The sequence below is a fragment of the Salvelinus sp. IW2-2015 genome, linkage group LG10 (assembly GCF_002910315.2).
Source record: "Salvelinus sp. IW2-2015 linkage group LG10, ASM291031v2, whole genome shotgun sequence".
NCBI lineage: Eukaryota > Metazoa > Chordata > Actinopteri > Salmoniformes > Salmonidae > Salvelinus > Salvelinus sp. IW2-2015.
The window spans coordinates 2,076,224-2,100,691 of record NC_036850.1 but is presented as its reverse complement, the minus strand read 5'-3'; the positions used below and the strand labels follow the sequence as shown (position 1 = coordinate 2,100,691).

General features: G+C 41.6%; 1 protein-coding gene across 1 annotated transcript in view; it reads right to left on the bottom strand.

Annotated features, from left to right (window-relative positions):
• The window catches only part of syt14a (synaptotagmin XIVa), a 179,084-nt gene that overhangs the window by 76,604 nt on the left and 78,012 nt on the right, over positions 1-24,468 (bottom strand). Inside the window, exon 3 of the mRNA XM_023995029.2 lies at positions 19,165-19,317. Coding sequence (XP_023850797.1) covers positions 19,165-19,317 — 153 coding nt within the window. The remainder of the gene's footprint in view (positions 1-19,164; positions 19,318-24,468) is intronic.

The following is a 24,468-nucleotide window of genomic DNA, read 5'->3' as shown; positions in this document are numbered from 1 at the left end:
TTTTTTTTTATATGGATGATTGGAAGTGATGCAGACAATTACATTGATGGAAGCTACAATCTTTCTACAATATTAAAGCTGATCTACCCACACACAATTATATCTTTTTTTTAACGTCTTTATCGACATAGTTTTGGCATTAAACAGTCTCCATATACAGCATACTTCCATTCATCGTTTTCAACTGGTACCAGGGGGCCTTCAGACAAGTCTTGTGAGGCCTGTGAGTGTCCTAGAGAAAAACAACCAACATGTACATGTTTGTGAGAGTCTCACCTTTAGTCATGTTAGTGTGTAGCCCAAACAGTTCGGACGCTACAGACAGAAGTTGGCAGATCAGTTGTACCGATTTCAGACGAGTCTCCTGACACTTCTGGCTCTTGGTAAATTTCGTAGTTTGCTGCAAGTTCCAATCCCAAATGAGATATTGTTTTTCCCTTTGAAATGTAGAATTAACTTTACTGTAGTGTGTTGCGAAAGGAAATGCAGCCAAAACCTTGTAGATAAAGATTACACATATATTTAATGAGGAGCTTCTTGGAGTCCCTCTTGCAGACCTACTGCTATAATGGGGTGTAACAAGTGCAGATCTGCTGGAGCAACACTTTGCCACCTCTCGGAATGCTGCTCATTAAATAAGGTTTAGATCAAAGCTGAATCAATGTCTGGCAAGATCCCTTAGGGGGMAATTCCGACCTGAGTTATGCACGCGTAAATTGAACTTAATTCCATTTTTATGCACTTTGACTCTAACGTATTGTGAACTTGAACTTATTCATTTTGGGTTTGGAGATCACAGAAATGMAGGTGTYGCAGAGGTGTGTCTAAAGATACACATATTCTGACCTTTTAATTCCCTRATAATTCCACCACCTTAATGCGCAAGGAAACCAAAAATAAGGTCGGGCACCTGTCGGTTCCAAGTGGATAAACCTACTATTTCTAATAGAAATAACACCATTCTCCGTGCACTTTAAGTTCTGAACATATATAAGAGTCGGGTAAATTAGTACGTTTGGATAAGGGGATTGTAAATACAAATAGCATTTTCTTTCCATATTTTTCCTTTTRCCTGGAGATTGATTTGAAACCAGTCATATGGAAACAAACTGAAAGTCATATCAACATGACATGTATTTCGGCCCTTTTTCCACATTGAAGTAGACAGTCGCTGTAACATGTACGCTGGGAGTCGGGAAGCAAGTTCAGGGAGTGACTTTAATAATAAATAAGACAAGGAACAAAACAAGAAACACGAGTAGCGTACAGAAATGAAACAACGGAACAGAAACAATAACGCCTAGGGAAAGAACCAAAGGYAGTGACATATATAGGGAAGGTAATCAGGCAGGGGATTGAGTCCAGGTGAGTCTGATGAGGCGCTGATACACGTAACAATGGTGACAGGTTTGTGTAATAATAAGTAACCTGTTGACCTCGAGCGCCGGAGAGGGAGTATATGTGACAGTACCAGTACCCCTCCCRMKCSTGCGGCTTCAGYCGAAGGACGCCGAACATAGGGACAGGTTCCCGCGCTGAGGTGTGGGAACCTGTCGAGCTGGCCGAGGCGCAGGAAACTGACAGGCCGAGGCGCGGGAGCCTGACAACCCTATAATTGGCATCCTTCGGCTGAAGCCGCACGTCAGGGAGGGGGTACTGTCACATATACTCCCTCTCCAGGGCTTAAGGTTGTCAGGCGGAGGCGCGAGAGCCTGACAAACCGGCCGAGGCGTGGGAACCTGACGGGCCGGCAGAGGCACGGGAGCCATGAGAGCCTGAAGAGCCGGCTGAGGCATTGGAGCTGGCCAAGGCGCGGGAACCTGACGAGCTGGCCGATGCGAGGGAGCCTGATGAGCCGGACGAGGCGAGGGAGCCTGACGAGCCGGCCGAGGCACGGGAGTCTGCTGAGCCTACTGAGTCTTGTGAACCAGTTGAGCCAGCTGAGGCATGGAAGCCCMTCATGCTAGCTGAGGCATCCTCGGAAGACTCGGCAACGGATGCTTGACGGGCCAACTGGATCTTGCAAACCTTACGTGCCGGGTGAGGCACGGAAGCCTGATGAGCCAGCTGAGGCTTTCCCGGTTGCTCCAGTAGCGACACCCAGACCCGATGTCACCTACACTAACAAACAAAAAAACATGCTTCCCTTTGGTGAGGCGTTATTCTGTAATGTGTATGGTGGGAGTCAGGAAGCAAGTTCAGGGAGTGACTTTAATAATAAATAACATAAGGAACAAAACAAAAAACACGAGTAGCGTACAGATATGAAACAAGAAACAGAAACAATAACACCTAGGGAAAGAACCAAAGGGAGTGACATATATAGGGAAGGTAATCAGGCAGTGATTGAGTCCAGGTGAGTCTGATGAGYCGCTAATGCACGTAATGATGGTGACAGGTGTGCGTAAATATAAGCAGCCAAACAACCTCGAGCTCCTGAGAGGGAGTATACGTGACAGTGCCGTTATTCACAATTTTGATTGTAAGTCCACATCATTTACAGTGATGAAATTTGGAGARCCAACCTKCAGGRTTCTGTAGCGCCGAACCTACRGAGTTGATTTATGCAATCTGGAATGTTTTAATTACTACATATGTGACTTGCCCTATCATAATCATTCATAAGTAACGCTGGCTATTTAGCATCACAAATGTCGTAAAAATATTGACATGGTCTATTTGAGGATTAAATCAGAATTCAGTAGAGCAACATGTTTTCTAGCCAWCCAGATTSGTTTGAATGTCWAAATCATAGTGTAKATACACTTTAGTAMGGCGGGCATGGCATTTTAATACAGGAGAATTCCACCACGTGCTTTTGCAGCATATGCTTTTCACCACGTGAAATAACATATGTTTTGGATCTTTGATCTTAGGTGAGTGTCTGTGGGTGTGTTGTGAGTGTGGGAAATAGTTTTGAGTGTTATTGGGCATTCATTCAGGTCGTGTTTGGTTCCTGTAGGTGGTCACACAATCATATTACCCAGCTTTTGGTTCTGAGATCTGGGATGTAAAATGTTTGATGCTCAATATCTCAGAACTATGCTTTGGCAAATATGACCTTATAGTCCCAGGGTCAAGACTGATGCCCCATTGCTGGTGAGCATGCAAAGTAAACAGTAAATATTTATGGCAATCCTCCCTTCCTACAATTTTTACGTTTGCACTGTACCTGATCCTATAGATGTATACCTATAGTCTCGCTAGCTCAGTGTTTCTCAAACTTTTTTTGCATACAGGCTGAACACACGCTCGCAATCGCTGGGGGAATGTAGCCTGTCATTCCAGTCAAAAATGGTGATACAAAATACAAGATAAAMAAATAAACTGCATTTTAGACCTGCATTTAGAGCTGAAATTGGTACATTTTAGCTGTCAATATCAACTAGGAATATCATGTCACATTGTAGAGTCTMGAGTCCAGAGCAAGAAGGTTCATACGACCTACTTGAATGAAGTTGGTTTACGACGTTTAACTGCAGCCAGTTCAAGACCTTGGTGAGGATGATGCGCACGCAGATGAGCTTCCCTGAGACAATTTCTGACAGTTTGTGCAGAAATTGTTTGGTTGTGCAAACCGACAGTTTCATCAGCTGTCTTGGTGGCTGGTCTCAGATGATCCTGCAGGTGAAGAATCCGGATGTGGAGGTCCTGGGCTGACGTGGTTACATCTGGCCTYRGGTTGTGAAGCTGGTTGGACATACTGCCAAATTCTCTAAAATAACGTTGGAGGTGGCTTATGGTAAATAAATGGACATTCAAATATCTGGCAACAGCTCTGGTGGATATTCCRGCAGTCAGCATGACAATTGCATTGTGGCAACACAAACCTTGAGGCATTGTGTTGTGTGAAAAAACAGCACATTTTAGAGTGMCCTTTTATTGTCACCAGSACAAGGTGCACCTGTGTAAGCCTTTTTTGAGTATGGACATTTTCAAGGATCTTTTATTMTAGCTCATGAAACATGGGACCAARGCTACATGTTGCATTTATATTTTTGTTCAGCATATATAAAACAGAAAAAGCCACATTGAAAATACTAACCGAGTAAAATTAATTTTTAAAAAGCCACAATGAAAATACTAACCAAGTAAAATTACCATGTAAAATCACCATAAAAAGATTTACAAAATGTATAATTACAGCAGACGACAATAACAATATTAGAGATCAGCCAAAATGTACAAATATGCCACATCACCAGATGTAATTTCCATGATCACTAAACACTACATTAAATGTCTCATTATCAAACCTCTAGTCTAAGGTCATCAAAGTTATAACACCATTGCTGACTTCAAACACCACACGTTCAAAACGTTTACAAAGATTATCACACTCTGATCGATGTCGTTGTGTAACCTCTGTGTTCACTAATCGCAACCCTAACACAACGATTCTCATGCATGATGTTTTCCATAAATGTGTCCATGTCACCCAAAGCGTTCTGCAGCGTCTGCAAGTTTATGCGAGCATTCATTCAGATCTTGTACATTGTGAGCAACATTTTTTTTTAATTTTTTTTTTAACATATCAGTCAAAGCTTCTGCAATGCTAGGTTGGGWTCCTACCTTTTGTTGAGAGGCATTGTTCAATGGCTCATTTTCAATGATGGGTGGTTGTGAAAAATGTCCACATTCTACAGAAAGTGCACACATCATTGTCCAATCCATTTATTTCGATTTTTTTATTTAACCTTTATTTAACTTGGCAAGTTAGTTTAGAACAAATTAGTATTTCACAATGACGGCCTACCCTGTAGATGCTAAGCTTCATTTAGGCCTCTTCATCACGGTCATCATTGTCCGATTCATAGACGCTACGATTCACTGAGGCTTTTTTCATCACGCTCATCATTGTTCGATTCATAGACGCTCCGATTCACTGAGGCTTTTTTCATCACGCTCATCATTGTTCGATTCATAGACACTATGATTCACTGAGGCATCTTCATCCCAGGAGTTATCCAACGGTTGCAATTACTGGATCTGTATTCGTGGCCTGACCATGCCTACGGAAGTCGTTAAACCAAACCCCGGCAGGAAGGAGTAAATACATATATTATCATAAAAATACAAGGGATGTCCTATAGTTGAGTAATGAGACATGATCAATAGTATACCACCTACTGCTTTGTGTGTGGTCTGCCGATGTTCCCTCATACAGATACATTGAGAAATATATCAAGTTGAACAGAAATAGGTTTGATTTCAATACTAGTTGAACACAAAGCCACACACACACACACACACAAAGGGAATGTTAAAATACATTTATTTTATGTCAAAATSGTTTAGAGTTTAAGGTGTAATGATACTAATTTGGCTGTAAAAGACATGTGGTCCTACAATCAATAAAATAAACATTTGTGATTTTCAACCGGATTCTTCAACAGGACCTTGTGAAATATATACATTTATAAATATAAAACCATGTGATATTTCCAATTACCAATATGAATAATCCTAGTGTAAACAACTGATCAAATTTGACCAATCCTTAAACACATATTACATTCCTTAAACAAAATACAGAGAGTGAAATAATCTACTTACTTTGGCTGTTTTCAATGCTTGGGAAATGGTCTGCTTTATTTTCTTCACTCTCTTAATGATGAAAAATAGAGCTGGGTAACCGATTAGTCATGTACCAACCAACGCACAGACGTCTATTATGACAGACCGGAACACTTCTTCATACCATGGTTGCCTTTGAACACACACACACACCCCCTTACACTTTAAGACTACGTCTGTAGGAGCGGCATTCAGGAGAGTTGTGATTCGCTCAAGTAATGTGAGAACTCCATGAGCCTGGGTACAACCCAGTGCATCACAAACCATTATGTTCTAAAACTTTTGCATGGCATGTTTTCATAAATACCCCACATGAATGTGATATTGCATTAGTACACACTCAAAACATCATTCATCGTCTGAGTAAAGATTGTGTGATCACATGGATACCAAACAGTACAATCTTATGTGGATGAATAAATACATTACCTGATKATTWTTWWAAACCTTTATTTAACTAGGCATGTCAGTTAAGAACAAATTCTTATTTACAATGACGGCCTACAACGGCCCAACCCAGACGACGCTGGGCTAATTGTGCGCCGCTTTATGGGACTCCCAATCACGGCCGGTTGTGATACAGCCTGGATTCGCACCAGGGTGTCTGTAGTTAAGCCTCAAGCACTGAATTTACTCAAACCCTTTAAAACTGGTATTTTTAATTAATTTTACACTTTTTCCTTTCAGGTAAAGCACATTAAGACATTTTGAGGATGCACCACTTATTATCCACTGGATAGAGTACATATATAGTTCTACACAGACTTGCTGTGAGTATACCCACATATCCCCACGCTCTACCACCATTGAATGGTGTACATTTATGTTCACATTATGTCCCAGGCGTCTCACATGATTGTCTGACCACCTACAGGAACCAAACACCACCAATACTTCCCAATAACACCCACAGCCATTTCCCACACTCACACCACATACTCATATCAGCCCAGATCAAAGACCCAAAACATCATTGACATTTTAGAGCACTCTTTTTGAAGGGTTGTGAATTTTGGCCCATTACTCCCTGACAGAGATGGTGTAACTGAGTCAGGTTTTAGGCCTCCTTGCTCGCACACGCTTTTTCAGTTCTGCCCCACCAATTTTCTATGGGATTGAGGTCAGGGCTTTGTGATGGCCACTCCAATACCTTGACTTTGTTGTCCTTAAACCTATTTGCCACAACTTTGGAAGTATGTTGGGTCATTGTCCATTTGGAAGACCCATTTGCGAACAAGCTTTAACTTCCTGACTGATGTCTTGAGATGTTGCTTCAATATATCCACATACTTTTCTTTCCTCATGATGCCATCTATTTTGTGAAGAGCACAAGGCCCTCCTGCAGCAAAGCACCCCCACAACATGATGCTGCCAAACCCGTGCTTCACGGTTGGATGGTGTTCTTCGGCTTGCAAGCCCCCCCTTTTCCTCCAAACATAACGATGGTCATTATGGCCAAACAGTTATTTTTGTTTCATCAGACCAGAGGACATTTCTCCAAAAAGTAAGATATTTGTCCCCATGTGCAGTTGCAAACCTTAGTCTGGCTTTTTATGGTGGTTTTGGAGCAGTGGCTTCTCCTTGCTGACCGGCCTTTCAGGTTATGTCGATATAGGACTCGTTTTACTGTGGATATAGATACTTTTGTAGCGCTAACTCCAGCATCTTCACAAGGTCCTTTGCTGTTGTTCTGGGATTGATTTGCACTTTTCGCACCAAAGTGCGTTAATCTCTAGGAAACAGAACACGTCTCCTTCCAGTGTGGTATGACGGCTGCGTGGTCCCATGGTGTTTATACTTGCGTACTATTGTTTGTACAGATGAACGTGGTACCTTCAGGCGTTTGGAAATTGCTCCCAAGGATGAAACAGACTTGTGGAGGTCTAAAAAAAAATTCTGAGGTCTTGGCAGATTTCTTTTGATTTCCCCATGATGTCAAGCAAAAAGACACTGAGTTTTGAAGGTGGGCCTTGAAATACATCCACAGGTATGCCTCCTATTGACTCAAATGATGTCAATTAGCCTATCAGAAGCTTCTAAAGCCATAATTTTCTGGATTTTTTCAAGCTTTTTAAAGGCACAGTCAACTTAGTGTATGTAAACRTCTGACCCACTGGAATTGTGATATAGTGAAATAATCTGTCTGTAAACAATGGTTTGAAAAATTARTTGTCATGCACAAAGTAGATGTCCTAACCGACTTGCCAAAACTATAGTTTGTTAACAAGAAATGTATGGAGTGGTTGAAAAACGAGTTTTAATGACTCCAACCTAAGTGTATGTAAACTTCCGACTTCATCTATCTACAATTTCTATTATAATTTTTTTTTTTTTACATGTAAATTCTACTTACAATTCTTCAAACATGGCACTTCTCTTTTTTTTTCTTCACAGTAGTTACATACAGTGGTTTCTCAACTAAAAGTTTTGAGATTATGCTGCGGGACTTGTGGTTTAGTACGGTACCCTGCGTCACTTTTATTGCTCCAGACCAGCACAAGGGAGAGTTAGAGCACTGATTATGCTTTTGGGTCCCAAGGTGCTACTGTGTCTCTAACTGACAATGACTGGGCGATATAAACCAAATAGAAAATGATAATTGTGCACGACTTCAAAATTGAATTTCAATGAACTGAATGATGAGGAAGAAGAAGGTGATTGAATTTAGAACAATAGTGTAAGAATTGCTATTCCTCCGTCCTGCATGAACACCCGGAAAAAGACACMTATTTTTTTGTTTCTACTCATCAGTATTACTTACTAAAACTGTTGTTGCACTAAGGTTTTTATTCTAAGAGAAATGAAAATGTTCAATTATATTCTTAAATATATGTGTTGACTGAATATAAGCAAGTGATGTCTGCTAAATAATCAAGTTGATGGCACAGTCATATAGCTTCGGCAAATGAATTACTTAAAAATCATACAATGTGATTTTCTGGATTTTTGTTTTAGATTCCGTCTCTCACAGTTGAAGTGTACCTATGATAAAAATTACAGACCTCTACATGCTTTGTAAGTAGGAAAACCTGCAAAATCGGCAGTGTCTCAAATACTTGTTCTCCCCACTGTATATTGGTCATGGCAACCGAGTGGCACAGTGGTCTAAGGCACTAAAAACTCAGTGCAAYAGACTACAGTCTCTGGTTCAAATCCAGGCTGTATCACATCCGACCGTGATTGGGAGTCCCATAGGGCGGTGCACAATTGGCCCAGCATCAACCAGGTTTGCCCYGTGTCGGCCATCATTGTAACTAAGAATTTGTTCTTAAAGAGGGATGTTTCTGGGTTCATCAACTTGTCACACCTGTCAATTAACTGGTAAACCTAATCAAGCCGGTACCACTGTTTCCTATTCCTGTACTCAACCAACCTTTTGAGTATCTGATTATTGACTGTGTTGGTCCTCTGCCTCGTTCTAAAAAGGGTAGTAGTTACCTGTTCACTGTGATGTGTCAGACCACTAGGTTTCCTGCTACCTATCCTCTCTGGTCTATRACGACTAAGTCTGTGCTAAAAGCTTTGACCCAGTTTCTCACTGTTTGTAATCCCTAAGGTCATTCAGAGTGATCAAGAATCTAATTTCACCTCTAATCTCTTTGGTCAGGTTCTCCAACAGCTCCATATTAAACACAATTTGTCTTGAGCCTATCACGCGCAAAGTCAAGGAGCACTGGAACGTTTCCATCAAACACTTAAGTCTTTGTTGAGAGCTTATTGTACTGAGATGGATAAGATTGGGAGGAGGGGTTACTGTTAGCCGCTAGGGAGGTTACACAGGAGAGCACGGGTTTGACCCGTGACCTTGTTTGGACATAGGGTGCGTGGACTTCTCTGTTCTCCAGGATGACTGGAAGTCTCCCGAGCCCCCTCAGTCCCTGTTATCGTATGTGTGTGATTTCCGGCGACGCCTGTACGCCGCTGGTGAAATGGCTAAAGAGAAGCTATCATCTTCACAGGAGAGGATGAAGGGTATATTTGATCGGCGAACTGAGCCTCGTCACTTTAGTCCAGGGGAGCAGGTTCTTGCTCTGCTGCCAATTGTTGGTTTCAAGGTCCATATACGGTTGTGCGCCAGTGCACTGAGCAAAACTATCTAGTTGCCAGTCCAGATCAGAGAAAAGCACACCCGCTGTGCCATGTAAAAAAAATAKAAAATAAACTCTATTATGCACGTTCCTCTGATGCTGAACAGTGGGAGTCTACAGAGGACGGTAAACTGGTTATTTTGGCCGATACTACTTTTTTGCTGGGTTCTTGTCATGCTAGGTTCGTGCATGAGGAGGAAGATGTTCCTGGTCCTGACGATTGCATACTGCATGGAAGATTTAAAAATTCAGAGACCCAGGATATTTTAGACAGCCTTCTCGCTCATCTACCTGTTGATGGGCGGGAAGAGATGGTCGGTCTGATTCGGAGATTCCCTTGTTTGTTTTCTGATACACGTACAAAATTAGTAGAACACGATATTGACTTTGGCGATGCTGACCCCATTCGTCTGCGGTTCTATAAAGTTTCTTCAGAGAAACTGCGTTGTCTGGATGCTGAGGTCAGGTACGTGCTGAAGAGTGATATAGCAGAGCCTTCTTTCTCCAGTTGGGTTCTCCATGTATCTTGGTCAGTAACCCGATGGGACGAACAGATTTTGTACGGACTACCATAAGGTAAACAGTGTCACTAAGCCAGATTKATTTCCTCTTCCTCGGATGGAGGACTGCGTTGATCAAGTCGGAGCAGCTACGTTTGTGAGCAAATGTGACCTGTTAAAGGGCTATTGGCAGGTGCCACGAGTAGGGCACATGAAATCTCTGCCTTTAGTACACCCTCTGGTCTGTACTCATATTCGGTTATGAGTTTTGGCCTGCGTAATGTTCCGGGGTCCTTGTTGGTCCCCAGGTTTATTGGGGGGGAGGGGGAACCCTCCCACTCTGTCTGCTGAAATCTTCCTCTTTGTGCTTGTTTTCCTTAATAGGATGTCGGTCGGCGGAGCTGGGAGGGTCGTCAGTGAAATGGGACACACCTGGGCTCGGGTGTGTCCCAGGATAAATACACCTCTTCCCCATTTATTGAGGAGACTCTCTCCATGCAGGCAAACTTACATATTTTGGTTGTGGCATTTTTTGTGGCTGTCTGGTTGCTTTGGCACCTTCAACACCCCTCATTATCACATTTATGCACACAAACGCTCACATACACTACTGTTTACTGACTACACACACCATTGTTAATTGTATTTAGTTTAGTTAAGTTTATAAATATATTTTGTTATTCCTTATCTCCACGTTGTCTCCCTTTTTGTTACGAACTTCGAGCCGGTTCGTGACACATTCATAAAGACACTATCGCATGCCGTTGTACATAAGTCATACCAATATAGGTAATTTATAACACATACATAAATGCTTTTGATCATATGACACTCTACTTCCTTTAATGTCAGACACCTTTGGTCATTCATAAAACAAATGTAGCCTGTCGAAAGTAAACCCAGCACAGGATATAAACTAATTTGGGGTTGTTTATTCTGTTGACGCTTAAATTTAAAACAGGGTAACGTAGAAGGGAAGTCACCGTAAAGTTCAGTCTAAATGACAATCTGAGTACAATCAGTACAAAGTGAAATGCATGAACGGTAGTCTCTGCTTTCTGACAGTTGAAGTCGGAAGTTTTTCAACCACCCCACAAATTTCTCTTTAACTATAGTTTTGGGAAGTCGGTTAGGACATCTCCTTTGCATGTCACAAGTGATTTTTTTTTTTTACAGACAGATTAGTTCACTTATAATTCACTATCACAAGTCCAGTGGGTCAGAAGTTTACATACACTAAGTTGACTGTGCCTTTAAACAGCTTGGAAAATTCCAGAAATTTATGTCATGGCGTTAGAAGCTTCTGATAGGCTAATTGACATAATTTGAGTCAATTAGAGGTGTACCTGTGGATGTAGTTCAAGGCCTACCTTCAAAGTTGGTGCCTATTTACCTGACATCAAAAGAAATCAGCCAAGACCTCAGGAAAAAGAATTGTAGACCAAGTCTGGTTCATCCTAGGGAGCAATTTCCAAATGCCTGAAGGTACCACGTTCATCTGTACAAACAATAGTACGCAAGAATAAACACCATGGGACCACGCAGCAGTCATACCGCTCAGGAAGGAGACGTGTTCGGTCTCCTAGAAATGAATGTACTTTGTTGCGAAAAGTGCAAATCAATCCAAGAACAACAGCAAAGGACCTTGTGAAGATGCTGGAGGAAACAGGTACAATCAACTTACTGTATGTAAACTTCTGACCCACTGGAATTGTGATACAGTGAGTTATAAGTGAAATAATCTGTCTGTAAACAATTGTTGTAAAAATGACTTGTGTCATGCACAAAGTAGATGTCCGAACCGACTTGCCAAAACTATAGTTTTTTAAGAAATTTGTGGAGTGGTTGTAAAACGAGTTTTAATGTATGTAAACTTCCCGACTTCAACTGTACATGTCTTAACAAAAGACTCTCGCCTGAGTGTGCCAGAGCGCAGAATAACTGAATTAACAAACGCTCAACACTCGTTGAATATGGCCGATGTCAGTAAACGTCGGCAAAAAAAGCGTAATTAAAATGTTGCCATCAGCTCAGTTAGTCACCAACGATCTGGACAACATGAAAAAAGCCTAACTCGCTCTGCTAGGGTGAGTAAAATGGTCAGTGGGGTATTCTCTCATTGTGTCTGGAAGTAGCTAGCAAGCTAGCCAATGTTAGCCAGTTAGCTTGGGTGCTTGACTGCTGTTGTGAGGTCAGAACGTTCAGATCAACCCTACTCATCGGCCAGAGCATCCAGAATGCACTCTGAACACTCCGAGAGCGAAGCGCTCTGAATGGTCAATCTGACAGCACAGTTGCAGTCACCAACGCTCTGGATAATATAACAGCCTAACCAGCTCTGCTAGGGTGAGTAATGTTCATTGAGCTGTTCTCTCATATGTGTCTGGAAGTAGCTAGCAAGTTAGCTTGGGTGCTTGACTGCTATATATATATTATTATTATTATTATMATGAACAAAACAAATACAAAAATAGAAATATACAAACAAGAGTACATAAACCTAACATATCGAGATACATTTTCAATTTGTCAAAAGGTTTTATGGTACGTATTGCTTTTCTGTGTTTTTACACTTACTGATCATTTCAATTCTATCTTAAACAATGTGAAGAGTGGTTTGTTCTCCGCCCACTTCATTTCATGGATAAAGAATCTACCATGAWTTTTTTTWATTAACAATGAAAGTTAAATCAGGGTCCATATAATTTGGATCAAAATAAAACATAATCCCAGTCTTTCAAATGAACATTAATAGTAGTTTCAAATGAAATCTAATAAAATCTAACTCACTCAAATCTTCTGACACAAGTACAGTCTCAAAAGAAATGGTAAAGTGTCTCTGGGTCACAACCACAAAATACACATTTGTTATCAAAAGCTATTTTCAATCTGTGCATAATAAAGATCTTAAAATCTCTTGACGCTAGAGGTCAGATTATTATTTATTTTTTTAAATAACGTTCCCAAGGTAAACGGACTATTTCTCAGGTCCAGATCGTAGAATATGCATATAATTTATAGATTAGGATAGAAAACACTCCAAAGTTTCCAAAACGGTCAAAATATTGTCTGTGAGTATAACAAAGCTGATTCTGCAGGCGATAACCTGAGGAAATCTAACCCGGAAGTGATTTAAACATTTTTTWAAAAATCTGTTTCCTGGCCCGTCTTTCTTCCATTTAAAGGGGAATCAACCAGATTCCTTTCCCAATGGCTTCCTCGGGCTGTGACCAGGCTTTAGACATAGTTTCAGGCTTTTATTTTGAAAAACTAGTCATGTGTCCTCTGATTAATTCCTGGGCGTGAGAGGGGTAGCTCTCCATTTTCTTTCTCTCTTTTATTGAATAGGTTACTGTCACGATTCCTGACCTGTTTCTCTTGTTTTGTATGTGTTTAGTTGGTCAGGGCGTGAGTTGGGATGGGCAGTCTGTGTTGTTTGTTCTATGTGGGAGTGTGATTGTTAATTAGCCTTATATGGTTCTCAATCAGGGACAGGTGTTATTCATTTCCTCTGATTGAGAATCATATATAGGTAGGCTGTTTTACACTGTTAGTTTGTGGGTGATTGTCTTCCGTGTCTGTGTTTGTCGCGCCACACGGGACTGTTCGGTTTGTGTAGTCTTACCTGTTCATGCGTTCTTCGTGTCTCTGTAATTCTCATGTTTAGGTCAGTCTACGTAATTTTGTTATTTTGTATCAATTCAAGTGTCTCGTGTTTCGGTTTTGTTAAATAAATTCATTATGACTGCATACCTCGATGCGTATTGGTCCGACCCATGCTCTCCTCTTCAGACGAAGAGGAGGAGAGCAGCCGTTACAGAATCACCCACCAACAAAGATCAAGCAACGAGGAAAAAGCAGCAACTAAAAACGCAGGATTACAGGAAAAAGAGATTTCTGACATGGAGGAAATACTGGACGGAAAGGGACCCTGGGCGCAAACTGGAGAATATCCCGCTCTCGTGAGTGGAAGGAGGCAGCACACCCAGGAGCGGTGGTATGAGAGCAGCACATAAGCGAGGCTGGAAGTCTGTGAGTCAAGCCCAAAAATTTCTTGGGGGGATAAAAGGGAATGTGGCGAAGTCAGGTAGGAGACCTCGCCAACTCCCTACTTACCGTGGAGAGGCCTACAGTGCGCCTCAGCCGGCCAGAGTCTGCAGTCTGCCCAACGCCGTCTGAGCTGTCCGTCTGCCAAGCGCCGCCTGCGCTGCCGTCTGCCTTGAGCCTTCAGACCGCCCGTCTGCCTTGAGCCTTCAGACGTCCGTCTGTCCGAGCCTTCAGAGCCCCCGCTGTCCGACCTTCAGAGCCGTCCGCAGACAGGAGCCGCTAGAGCGTCCCAGACAGCGCTAGACCTCCGCCAGACAGGAGCCGCTAGAGCCGTCGCCAGACAGGAGCGCTAGACCGTCCGCAACAGGAGCCGCTAGACGTCAGCCAGACAGGACGCTAGAGCCGTCCGCCAGACAGGACGTCAGAGCCGTCCGCCAGCCATGAGCGTCCAGAGCGTCAGCCAGCCATGAGCTCCAGAGCCTCACCAGCCATGAGCGGCCAGAGCCGTCAGCCAGCCATACTCCAGAGCCGTCAGCCAGCATGAGTCCAGAGCCGTCAGCCAGCCATGAACGTCCAGAGCCGTCAGCCAGCCATGAGCGTCAGAGCCCAGCCAGCCATGAGCGTCCAGAGCCGTCAGCCACCATGAGCGTCCAGAGCCGTCAGCAGCCATGAGCGTCCAGAGCCGTCAGCCAGCCATGAGCGTCCAGAGCCGTCAGCCAGCCATGAGCGTCCAGAGCCGTCAGCCACCATGAGCGTCCAGAGCCGTCACCTACGCCCCCAACCCCCCAAAACCTCAAACAAACCCACCACACGCCATGACGTCCAGAGCCAGCCCATAGCTCCAGCCTCAGCCAGCCATGAGCTCCAGAGCCGTCAGCAGCCATGAGCGTCCAAGACCTCAGCCAGCCATGAGCGTCCAGAGCCGTCAGCCAGCCAGAGCCCAGAGCCGTCAGTCAGTCCGAGCTGCCGTCCCTCTGTCCGAGCTGCCGTCCTCAGTCGACTGCCGTATCCCTCAGTCCGAGCTGCCGTCCCTCAGTCCGAGCTGCCCCCTCAGTCCGAGCTCCGTCCCTCATCCGAGCTGCCGTCCCTCAGTCCGAGCTGCCCCTTGTCCCCTGATGCCCCTTGTCCCGCTGATGCCCCTTGTCCCTGATCCCCTGTCCCTGATGCCCCTGCTTTCCCGCTGATGCCCCTTATTTTAGTGGTGTATTTGGAGGTGGTCATTGGGAGCTACAAAAGCGGGATGACTATGGTGGTGGGAACCACGCCCAGAGCCTGAGCCCCACCGTGATTGATGCCCACCCAACCCTCCCCTAGACTTTTGTGTGCGTCCGGAGTTCGCACCTTGAGGGGGTATGTCACGTTCCTGACCTGTTTTCTCTTGTTGTATGTGTTTAGTTGGTCAGGGCGTGAGTTGGGATGGGCAGTCTGTGTTGTTTGTTCTATGTGGGAGTGTGATTGTTAATTAGCCTTATATGGTTCTCAATCAGGGACAGGTGTTATTCATTTCCTCTGATTGAGAATCATATATAGGTAGGCTGTTTTACACTGTTAGTTTGTGGGTGATTGTCTTCCGTGTCTGTGTTTGTCGCGCCACACGGGACTGTTTCGGTTTGTGTAGTCTGTACCTGTTCGTGCGTTCTTCGTGTGTCTGTAAGTTCTCATGTTTAGGTCAGTCTACGTCGTTTTGTTATTTTGTATCAATTCAAGTGTTCTTCATGTTTTCGGTTTTGTTTAAATAAATTCATTATGACTGCATACCTCGATGCGTATTGGTCCGACCCATGCTTCTCCTCTTCAGACGAAGAGGAGGAGAGCAGCCGTTACAGTTACGGTCCGGTTGAAATATTATCGATTATGTTTGTTAAAAACAACCTGAGGATTGATTATAAAAAACATTTGACATGTTTCTACGAACATTACGGATACTTTTCGTCGAACGGAACGAGGCTGTGGTTTTCTGAACATAACGCGGAACCCCGGAATTGTGTAACTGGGAGTCTCGTGAGTGCAAACATCCGAAGATTATCAAAGGTAAGCGATTAATTTTATTGCTTTTCTGACTTTCGTGACCATGCTAATTTGGGGCTAGCTGTTCTAGCATTGATTGATACACTCACAAAAGCTTGGATTGCTTTCGCTGCAAAGCATATTTTCAAAATCTGACACGATAGGTGGAATAACAACAAGCTAAGCTGTGTTTTTGTATATTTCACTTGTGATTGCATGATTATAAATATTTTTTGTAATATTTTGCGCCCTGCAATTCAGCGGTTGTTTAGGAAAATTATCCCGCTAAAGGGATCCGTAGCGCAGAGAAGTTAACAGGAGAGCTTGACTGCTGCTGTTAGTACAGAACGCTCGGATAAACCCTTAAAAAGATGGTTGGGGAAAAAGCTTAAGCTTAAGAGGGTGTGAAGGATGCTTCTTTGTCTAAGCCTGCTGAATAGGCTTAGACAAAGAAGGGCTCTCCAGTAGTAGTACCAAAACATTCAAAGGCCATTTTCTCAAAAGTGAGATTACAAGTTTATTAATTTTCTAAGCAAAATGACTTTCTCATTGTTCCTCAATGTAAAAAAAAAACGGTTTCAAATGTTGCTACATAAGACCGATTTGAGCCGGTCAGTCGCATATACATTGCAATTGGAAAGTATTCAGAAGACTTGACTTTTCCACATTCTGTTACGTTACAGCCTTATTCTAAAATTGATGAGGGGAAAAAACAATTTAATCAATCTACACACAATACCCCATAATGACAAAGCAAAAACAGGTTAAGAATTTTGTGCAAATTTATTCAAAATCAAAAACTGAAATATTACATTTATATAAGTAAGCTTGGCACATCTGTATCTGTGGAATTTCTCCCATTCTTCTCAAGCTCTGTAAGTTTGGATGGTGATGGTCGCTGCAAAGCCATTTTCAGGTCTCTCCAGAGATGTTTGCTTGGGTTCAAATCCGGGCTCTGGCTGGGCCACTCAAGGACATTCAGAGACTTGACCTGCAGCCACTCCTGTGTTGTCTTGGCTGTGTGCTTAGGGTCGTTGTCCTGTTGGAAGGTGAACCTACATCCTAGTCTGAGGTCCTGAGCGCTCTGGAGCAGGTTTTCATCAAGGATCTCTCTGTACTTTTCTCTGTTCATCTTTCCCTCGATCCTGACTAGTCTCCCAGTCCCTGCCACTGAAAAACATCCCCACAGCATGGTGCTGCCAACACCATGCTTCACCGTAGGGATGGTGCCAGGATTCTTTCAGACTTGATCCTTGGCATTCAGGCCAAAGAGTTCAATATCTTGGTTTCATCAGACCAGAGATTTTTTTTTCTCATGGTCAGTCCTTTAGTTGCCTTTTGGCAAACTCCAAGCAGGCTCTCGTGGCTTTTACTTCCATCTGACCACTCAACTAATTTAATAATGACGGAGGCCACTGTGTTCTTCAATGCTGCAGAAATATTTTGCTACTCTTCCCCAGATCTGTGCCTCGACACAATCCTGTTTTGAAAACAATATGGACAAGTCCTTCGACCTCATGGCTTGGTTTTTGCTCTGACGTGCACTGTCAACTGTGGGACCTTACATAGACAGGTGTGTGCCTTTCCAAATCATGTCCAATCATTGAATTTACCACAAGTGGACTCCAATCAAGTTGTAGAAACATCTCAAGGATGATTCAATGGAAACAGGATTCACCTGAGCTCAATTTTGAGTCTCATAGCAAAGGGTCTGAATACTTACGTAAATAAGCTATTTCTGTTTTTWTATTATACATTTGCTAAAATGTCTAAAAACCTGTTTCCGCTTTGTCAAAATGGGGTCTTGTGTGTAGATTGATGAGAAAAAAAATACTATAATACATTTGAGAATAAGTTTGTAACGTAACATAATGTGGAGAAGGGGTCTGAATACTTTCCGAAAGCACTGTATGGTGTCATTTCATGGAGCTCTTAATAATACGGAGGGTTGCTGGCCTTTTACTCCACCCATTCCATTGGGGACTGAATCACATCACATGTTTGTTTACTGCACTACAGAAAACCCGCTAACCAAACAGTGCAGGGCATTCTCTCTGAATAAAAGGACAACTACACAAAAAAATCGTAAGTTTCTTAAATTTTTCCCAGATCTCAAGTCAACATCAGATGTGGTTTAAGCATAGTTGTGAACACAGAAAATCAAATTTTCTTGTTTTTCTATGAAAAAACTGTGGTAAACCAGAAACAAAAATGGAGAAATTCAAAACCTGGAAAAACAAAACCAAGAAAACAGAATTTGGGGGGAAAAACAGATGTTTTTTTTAAACTAATTTTAAAAAGGCCCTACCAATGTTTTTTGGGGGGGAAGTTGAGGTCAGGTCCAATATTGACTATGCATCCAAGAGAGAAAGAGGTTGGGCCATCCTAGAAATGTTTTAGTGAAATGTAATATAATATCAAATTTAGCAGACACTTTTATGCAAAATGACTTAGTCATGCGTGAATACATTTTTACATATGGGTGGTCCGGGGAATCGAATCCAATATCCTGGTGTTGCAATGATGCATGACAGGGTTATAAATACTTTATGAAGCCTCAATATAATGATTTATAAGGCCATTATTAAGCGGTGCTTAAGCCACCCTTTATAAAGCACAGGTTTCTGTCATATTTGACATAGTGGGTTGTCACACAGTTATGACACTTATGAACACTTTATAAAGCATGATATATGATTTGTAACATATTTACGTAGTATTTATAAAGGCATTATGAAGGCTTCATGAAGCCTTTATAAGCGGGACCAAAAGGGACATTCAAAAAGAACGAATCGTTGACAAACTACACATCACTACTGCACATAATACAGCTGCTCATTTGCACTCCATGTGTCAAACTTATGAACATGCCCTCAAGGCATTGTCAATTCAACCCAGGGTTTCTTTACAGCTCACACACACACACACACAGAGTTCAGATTTACCTTGCAACTCCTTGGTTTTCCTGAACTCGTCTAGGCATGGCCGGCTCCCGGCATTCTCAAGCGATAGCTTGTTGTTGAGGTATAAGAACAGGATGATCATCAGAATGAGGAAGAGTCCGATGGCCGTCAGGAACCCCAGCGTCTCTGGAGAGACTGCAGGGAGAAGAGAAGTAGAGCAAAATGGAGATTGTATGAATGGACGGGGCCTCTCAAAACGTCTATTTCTCAACTCATTTACAAAGCATAAAGTGTGTACAATGATTATTGCTGCTGCAAAAATATCCAGGTTTGTTTCATTAGCTAGGTTTCCATCAATTCAAGCTAATATTCTAATATCTGAACAAAAAAATATACACATACACCGGCAATGGTGTGCTTGCATCAAACTTGCTTCTTGAGAATAAAAAGCTGTGCATAATGATGTATAGCACATAAAAAGCACTTTTGTCATATAACTACCCATTTTCTACTCTGCTGATGGTTTTGCAACAAAAAGTCTGCAATAAACGGCTAATGTTCCCAGTCTGGTCTTGGCATGTGCTCTATCTAGCCAACCACTTGCAGATTCAGTGCAGAGGGTAAATAATGAGATTATGYATAAGAGCAAGGTCCTTTTTATTTGTCAATTGACAGCCAAGCACCGATCATCATGTCACCAGCATACAGTACCAGTCAAAAAAATTGGACACACCTACTCATTCAAGGGTTTTTCTTCTTTACATGATATGTCACATTTGGTATGTTATGTATTAATTTGTGGCTGTCCATCATCCATTGTGTACAATATGTTACGAATTCCAATTTGTTGTGGCTAACGTTAACGTTAGCTAGGATATGGGTTAGAGGTTGGGGTAGGAGTTGTTTAGCTAAAATGCTAAGTAGCTGAAAAGTTACTAATGCACTAAAGTTGTCCGTGATGAGATTCGAACACACAACCTTTGGGTTGCTAGACGTTCGCTTTATATGACCACCCATTCTCCCTGACCAAGCCCCCATTCACTTTTGTCTTTTGCCTTCTATCTTATGTAATCAAACCAKATTTAACACGTACTAATTTGAGTGTGCCCGATTTATGTTTACTATGTTATGTCTAGTCTATGAGACCGGCCTTAGAAAATGTTCAAGTTTATAAAAAACAATTGCATAACAGAATGAAATGAGATGCTCTTCACATGAAGAGGACACATACAATCACAAAACGATAATCTAAAAAGGTGAGTATTTTGTTGTTCAGTTCATAAAGCTGTAACTTTATCAGTTTTTGTGAGAGTACTGGCCATTTATCAACTTCTTGTATGAGGTCAGATTCAGAATTTCAGGTCAGACTTTTCTTAAGAATCTAGTATACTATTTTCCTTTGTCAATAGTTCTCTTACATTTTTTTGTATAGACCCTAAATGGATACAATTAGGCAACTTCTTACTATGTCCTCACCAGAAATGTTGTATTTATCCCCATTGCACTGCCTGAAGATGACTGCTATATGGTTGAAATGCATACCTGTAAGTCTTTCAAGTGTTCCATTAATATTGTTGACGATAACTTAGGGCTCTATTCAATCCATATCACTGAAGCATTACAGATTTCACAATAGAAATTTGAGGCCAATTTCCGATTGAGCCTAAATATGCAGCATTTACCGTGAATTTCAATTGGGCTTTAGCGATGAATTTCCGTGATACGGATTGAATAGAGCCCTTTATTTGTTATGTGAGTACTTTATTTCAATAAAACCTTTTTTCCCCCTTAATTTGGATTATAAGACTTTTTGAGCTCTCCTGGCTCACGCAAAAGTCTACACACCTAAAGAAAGCTTATTCGCGTTTAACTTTTCGATACAAGCTGTCACACCAGACATAGCCCTAGAACCAGAGACGAAGACGGATATACTAAAACTATTGCACTGTATTCTACACAGTACAACATGTTACATAACATGACAGAGGACTAGGAGACATCTTTAGTCAGTAATTGTCTACATTCTGACAACAGGAAATGATCTGCGATTACACMGTTACATTTTTTTTATTCAGTGGCTTAATAAATACAGTACCTTCGGAAAGTATTCACACCCCCTGGCTTTTTCCAAATTTTGTTGTGCTACAAAGTGGGATTAAAATGGATTTCTTTGTAATTCTTGGTCAACAATCTACACAACATACTCTGCAATGTCAAAGTAGAAGAACATTTTTAACATTTGTAAAAATGAAAATAATTGTAAAAAATAAAACACTATCTTAATTAGATAAGCATTCAACCCCCTGAGTCAATACAGTACATGTTAGAATTACAGCTGTGGGTCTAAGATTTTTCCACACCTGGATTGTGCAACATTTMTTTTTTTATTATTTAAAAAAATCTTCAAGCTTTGTGAAATTGGCTGTCGATCACACTATGTTTGAGTATATAACCCTAAACCTTTGAACTGCCTCAATTCGTCGGGGCATGGCGAAAGCATTCCACAGGGATGCTGGCCGATGTTGACTCCAATTGTCTTGATACGCTCAGGAAACTGTTGAGCTTGAAAAACCCATCAATGTCGCAGTTCTTGACACAAACTGGTGCACCTGGCACCTACTACCATACCCCGTTCAAAGGCACTTAAATATGTTGTCTTGCCCATTCACCCTGAATGGCACACATACACATACACAATCCATGTCTCAATTATCTCAAGGCTAAAAAATATTTATTTAACCTTCCTCCTCCCCTTCATCCACACTAATTGAAGTGGATTTAACAAGTCACATCAACATGGGATCATAGCTTTCACCTGGTCATTCTCTTTCATGGAAATGTTGTAATATCCAGGAAACTAGATATAACACCATCAAGATCACACATTGAGTCCTGTCTGACAGAATTTTCAAACCATTTCAGTCAACCTTTGAACAAGAATATGATTGTCAATGGTATCAAAGGCGTTGGAATATTTTATAAGTAAGGCAGCACAAATATTTTTATTATCCAAGCAATTTAACACATCATCAAAAGCAAGSGGAGCAGCTGAAACTGTGCTATGTCCAGGTCTAAAACCGGATTGGTGCACATTAAGAATATAGTGAGAAGTTTAAAAAAGTTCTTAGCTGAAAGTTATTCTTAAACTTTGGAAATGCAAGAAAATGTGGAAATTTGGATAGTATTTATCTAAGTCAGACGAATCTCCTTTATGTAGGGGGAGGACATGTGTTGCTTTCCAGATCTTAGGGATAACACCAGAAACAATTGTCAAATAAAAACTATAGGTCAGTGGTGCTGCAATAAGAAGGGATAAAGTGAATCATAACTTAGTACATTATAGACATCAAAGGGTTGAAATTAAATAAAGCATGTGAGTCTGTTAGCCACTTCAGATTGTAGAGAATTATGCACTAATGCCCAATTTCCACTGGAAGCAAATTCGAGCTGGCTCGAATGGAATTATCAAATTTGAGGTGGGTCGAGGGAAACCCAGGCCAGCTCAGCCCAGTTTRACAACTGGTGCCAGCTCAATTAGAATTTGTTCTGGTGACACTGTTACTATGCAACCACATCTGGGCTTGTTGCTGTTAGCTAGCACATGGACATCAATACTGCTGTAGTCAGACATGACACAAATTACCACCATAGCTGGATCTGTCATTCAGCCCTCGAAATGCTAAGTAGTTACCTAAATGAGAGATGAAACAATCTAGCTAGCTAATGTGAGCTAGCAGGAATTTTAGTTGGCCAGGTCGTATCGAAAGCTAGCCAGCTACATCATATCAAACCTGTCGTTTGTTTTGCTGGGTTAGCTAGCTAGCTAATAGCCAATACCATGGCAAGCAAGGTAAGAATTAAGCTCTAGCTAGCCTGTTATTCTAGCGACAATGCTAACTGTTTAGTTAGCTAGCTAAAATTAGCAGGCTAAATACATGGCTCTGAGTCTTACTGGCATGAGTATGGGGTAACATTTGTTACAGCATGGGGAGGGTGAATTCAACAATATCTAGCTAGCAACATTAGCTAAGTCAGCTGCATAGTCACATATTGGCTACCTAGCAACATTACATCTTTCCAATTTCTGAACTAGCCCACCAAAGCCAGCCCAACCTGGGTTGACTTCAAAGTGCCAATGGAAACGGGATTTAAAGAAATCCCGCTAGTGGGATGACATGCATTTTTATTACCCTTTCAAACAGGTGGGCAGCTCAAGCAAAATGGTTATTAAAAGCGTCACAATTTTCCATTGTGTCTAGAATGGGAACAGAGGCTGTCAAAACATGCTGGGGCAATGAGGGGGTGGATTTTYTTTTATTTTTAATTACCACTTTCCTGAAATTGGCTGAATTAACACGACTCTCTGATACACAATTWAAAAAATATGTTYATTTAGCTTTTCTAATCGGGGATAGACATCTATTTCTCAAATGTCTGAAGGACTGCCAATCAGACATAGAATCAGTTAATCTAGCCCAAGCTAAATTACTTTCCTGTATTATCTCAGACAATTCAAGCATAAATCAAGTATTACATCAGTTTTTTACCCTTAGTTTTTTTGTATGGCACATGTTTATCTGCAACAGAGTTAAAGAGGCAAATAAAACAATTAAGGGCATTATCCGAGGCAGCAATAGTTGACACAATCACTCAACACCAGCTCAGACAAAACTTGTTGCTCATTAAAATTCCAAAGAGTTCTCTTTGTAATAATGCGTGAGCGAGATTTAAGTAATTTAKCATATTTTATTCAGGCAACGGGACAATGGTCACTGAACTCATTGGCAAATATCCCATTGGCTGTAAACTTATGAGGGGCATTTGTTAAAATAATATCTAATAGAGTAGATTTTTAAGGGGTGTTTATCAGTTGAGTTAGATATTTGTACTGAGCTAAATCTTTCAACCCATCAAATACTGGAATCAACCAATCTAGATTAAGATCAACCACTATCAGTAATTRAGATTGAGCATWGTTAGACAGCAGGTCAGACAATTTGCTAAGAGCACATATGGAGCACAGAAGAAAGCATAAATACATCTRATGTGATGCTAAATTTGTCCTCTGAACGGGGAAGCCTCCATGAMWAGAGACATYGCAACAGAATCCGTGTCGCAGAGATAACGATTTACAGGCAGAGTAAAAAAAAGAAGAGACAGTAACTGATGTATTTTTCAGACCAATACAGCCTGTCGGTAAATAAACTCTTTACTTTTTTTGTAACAAAACTGTCGTTAGTGTTGAAAATGTGATAACACATTGAACATTCAATTTTATTTCGGTACATGAAAACTTGTGTGAAAGTACATTTTGTGACCCGTTTCAGGGAACTAGGCGTATGCCGC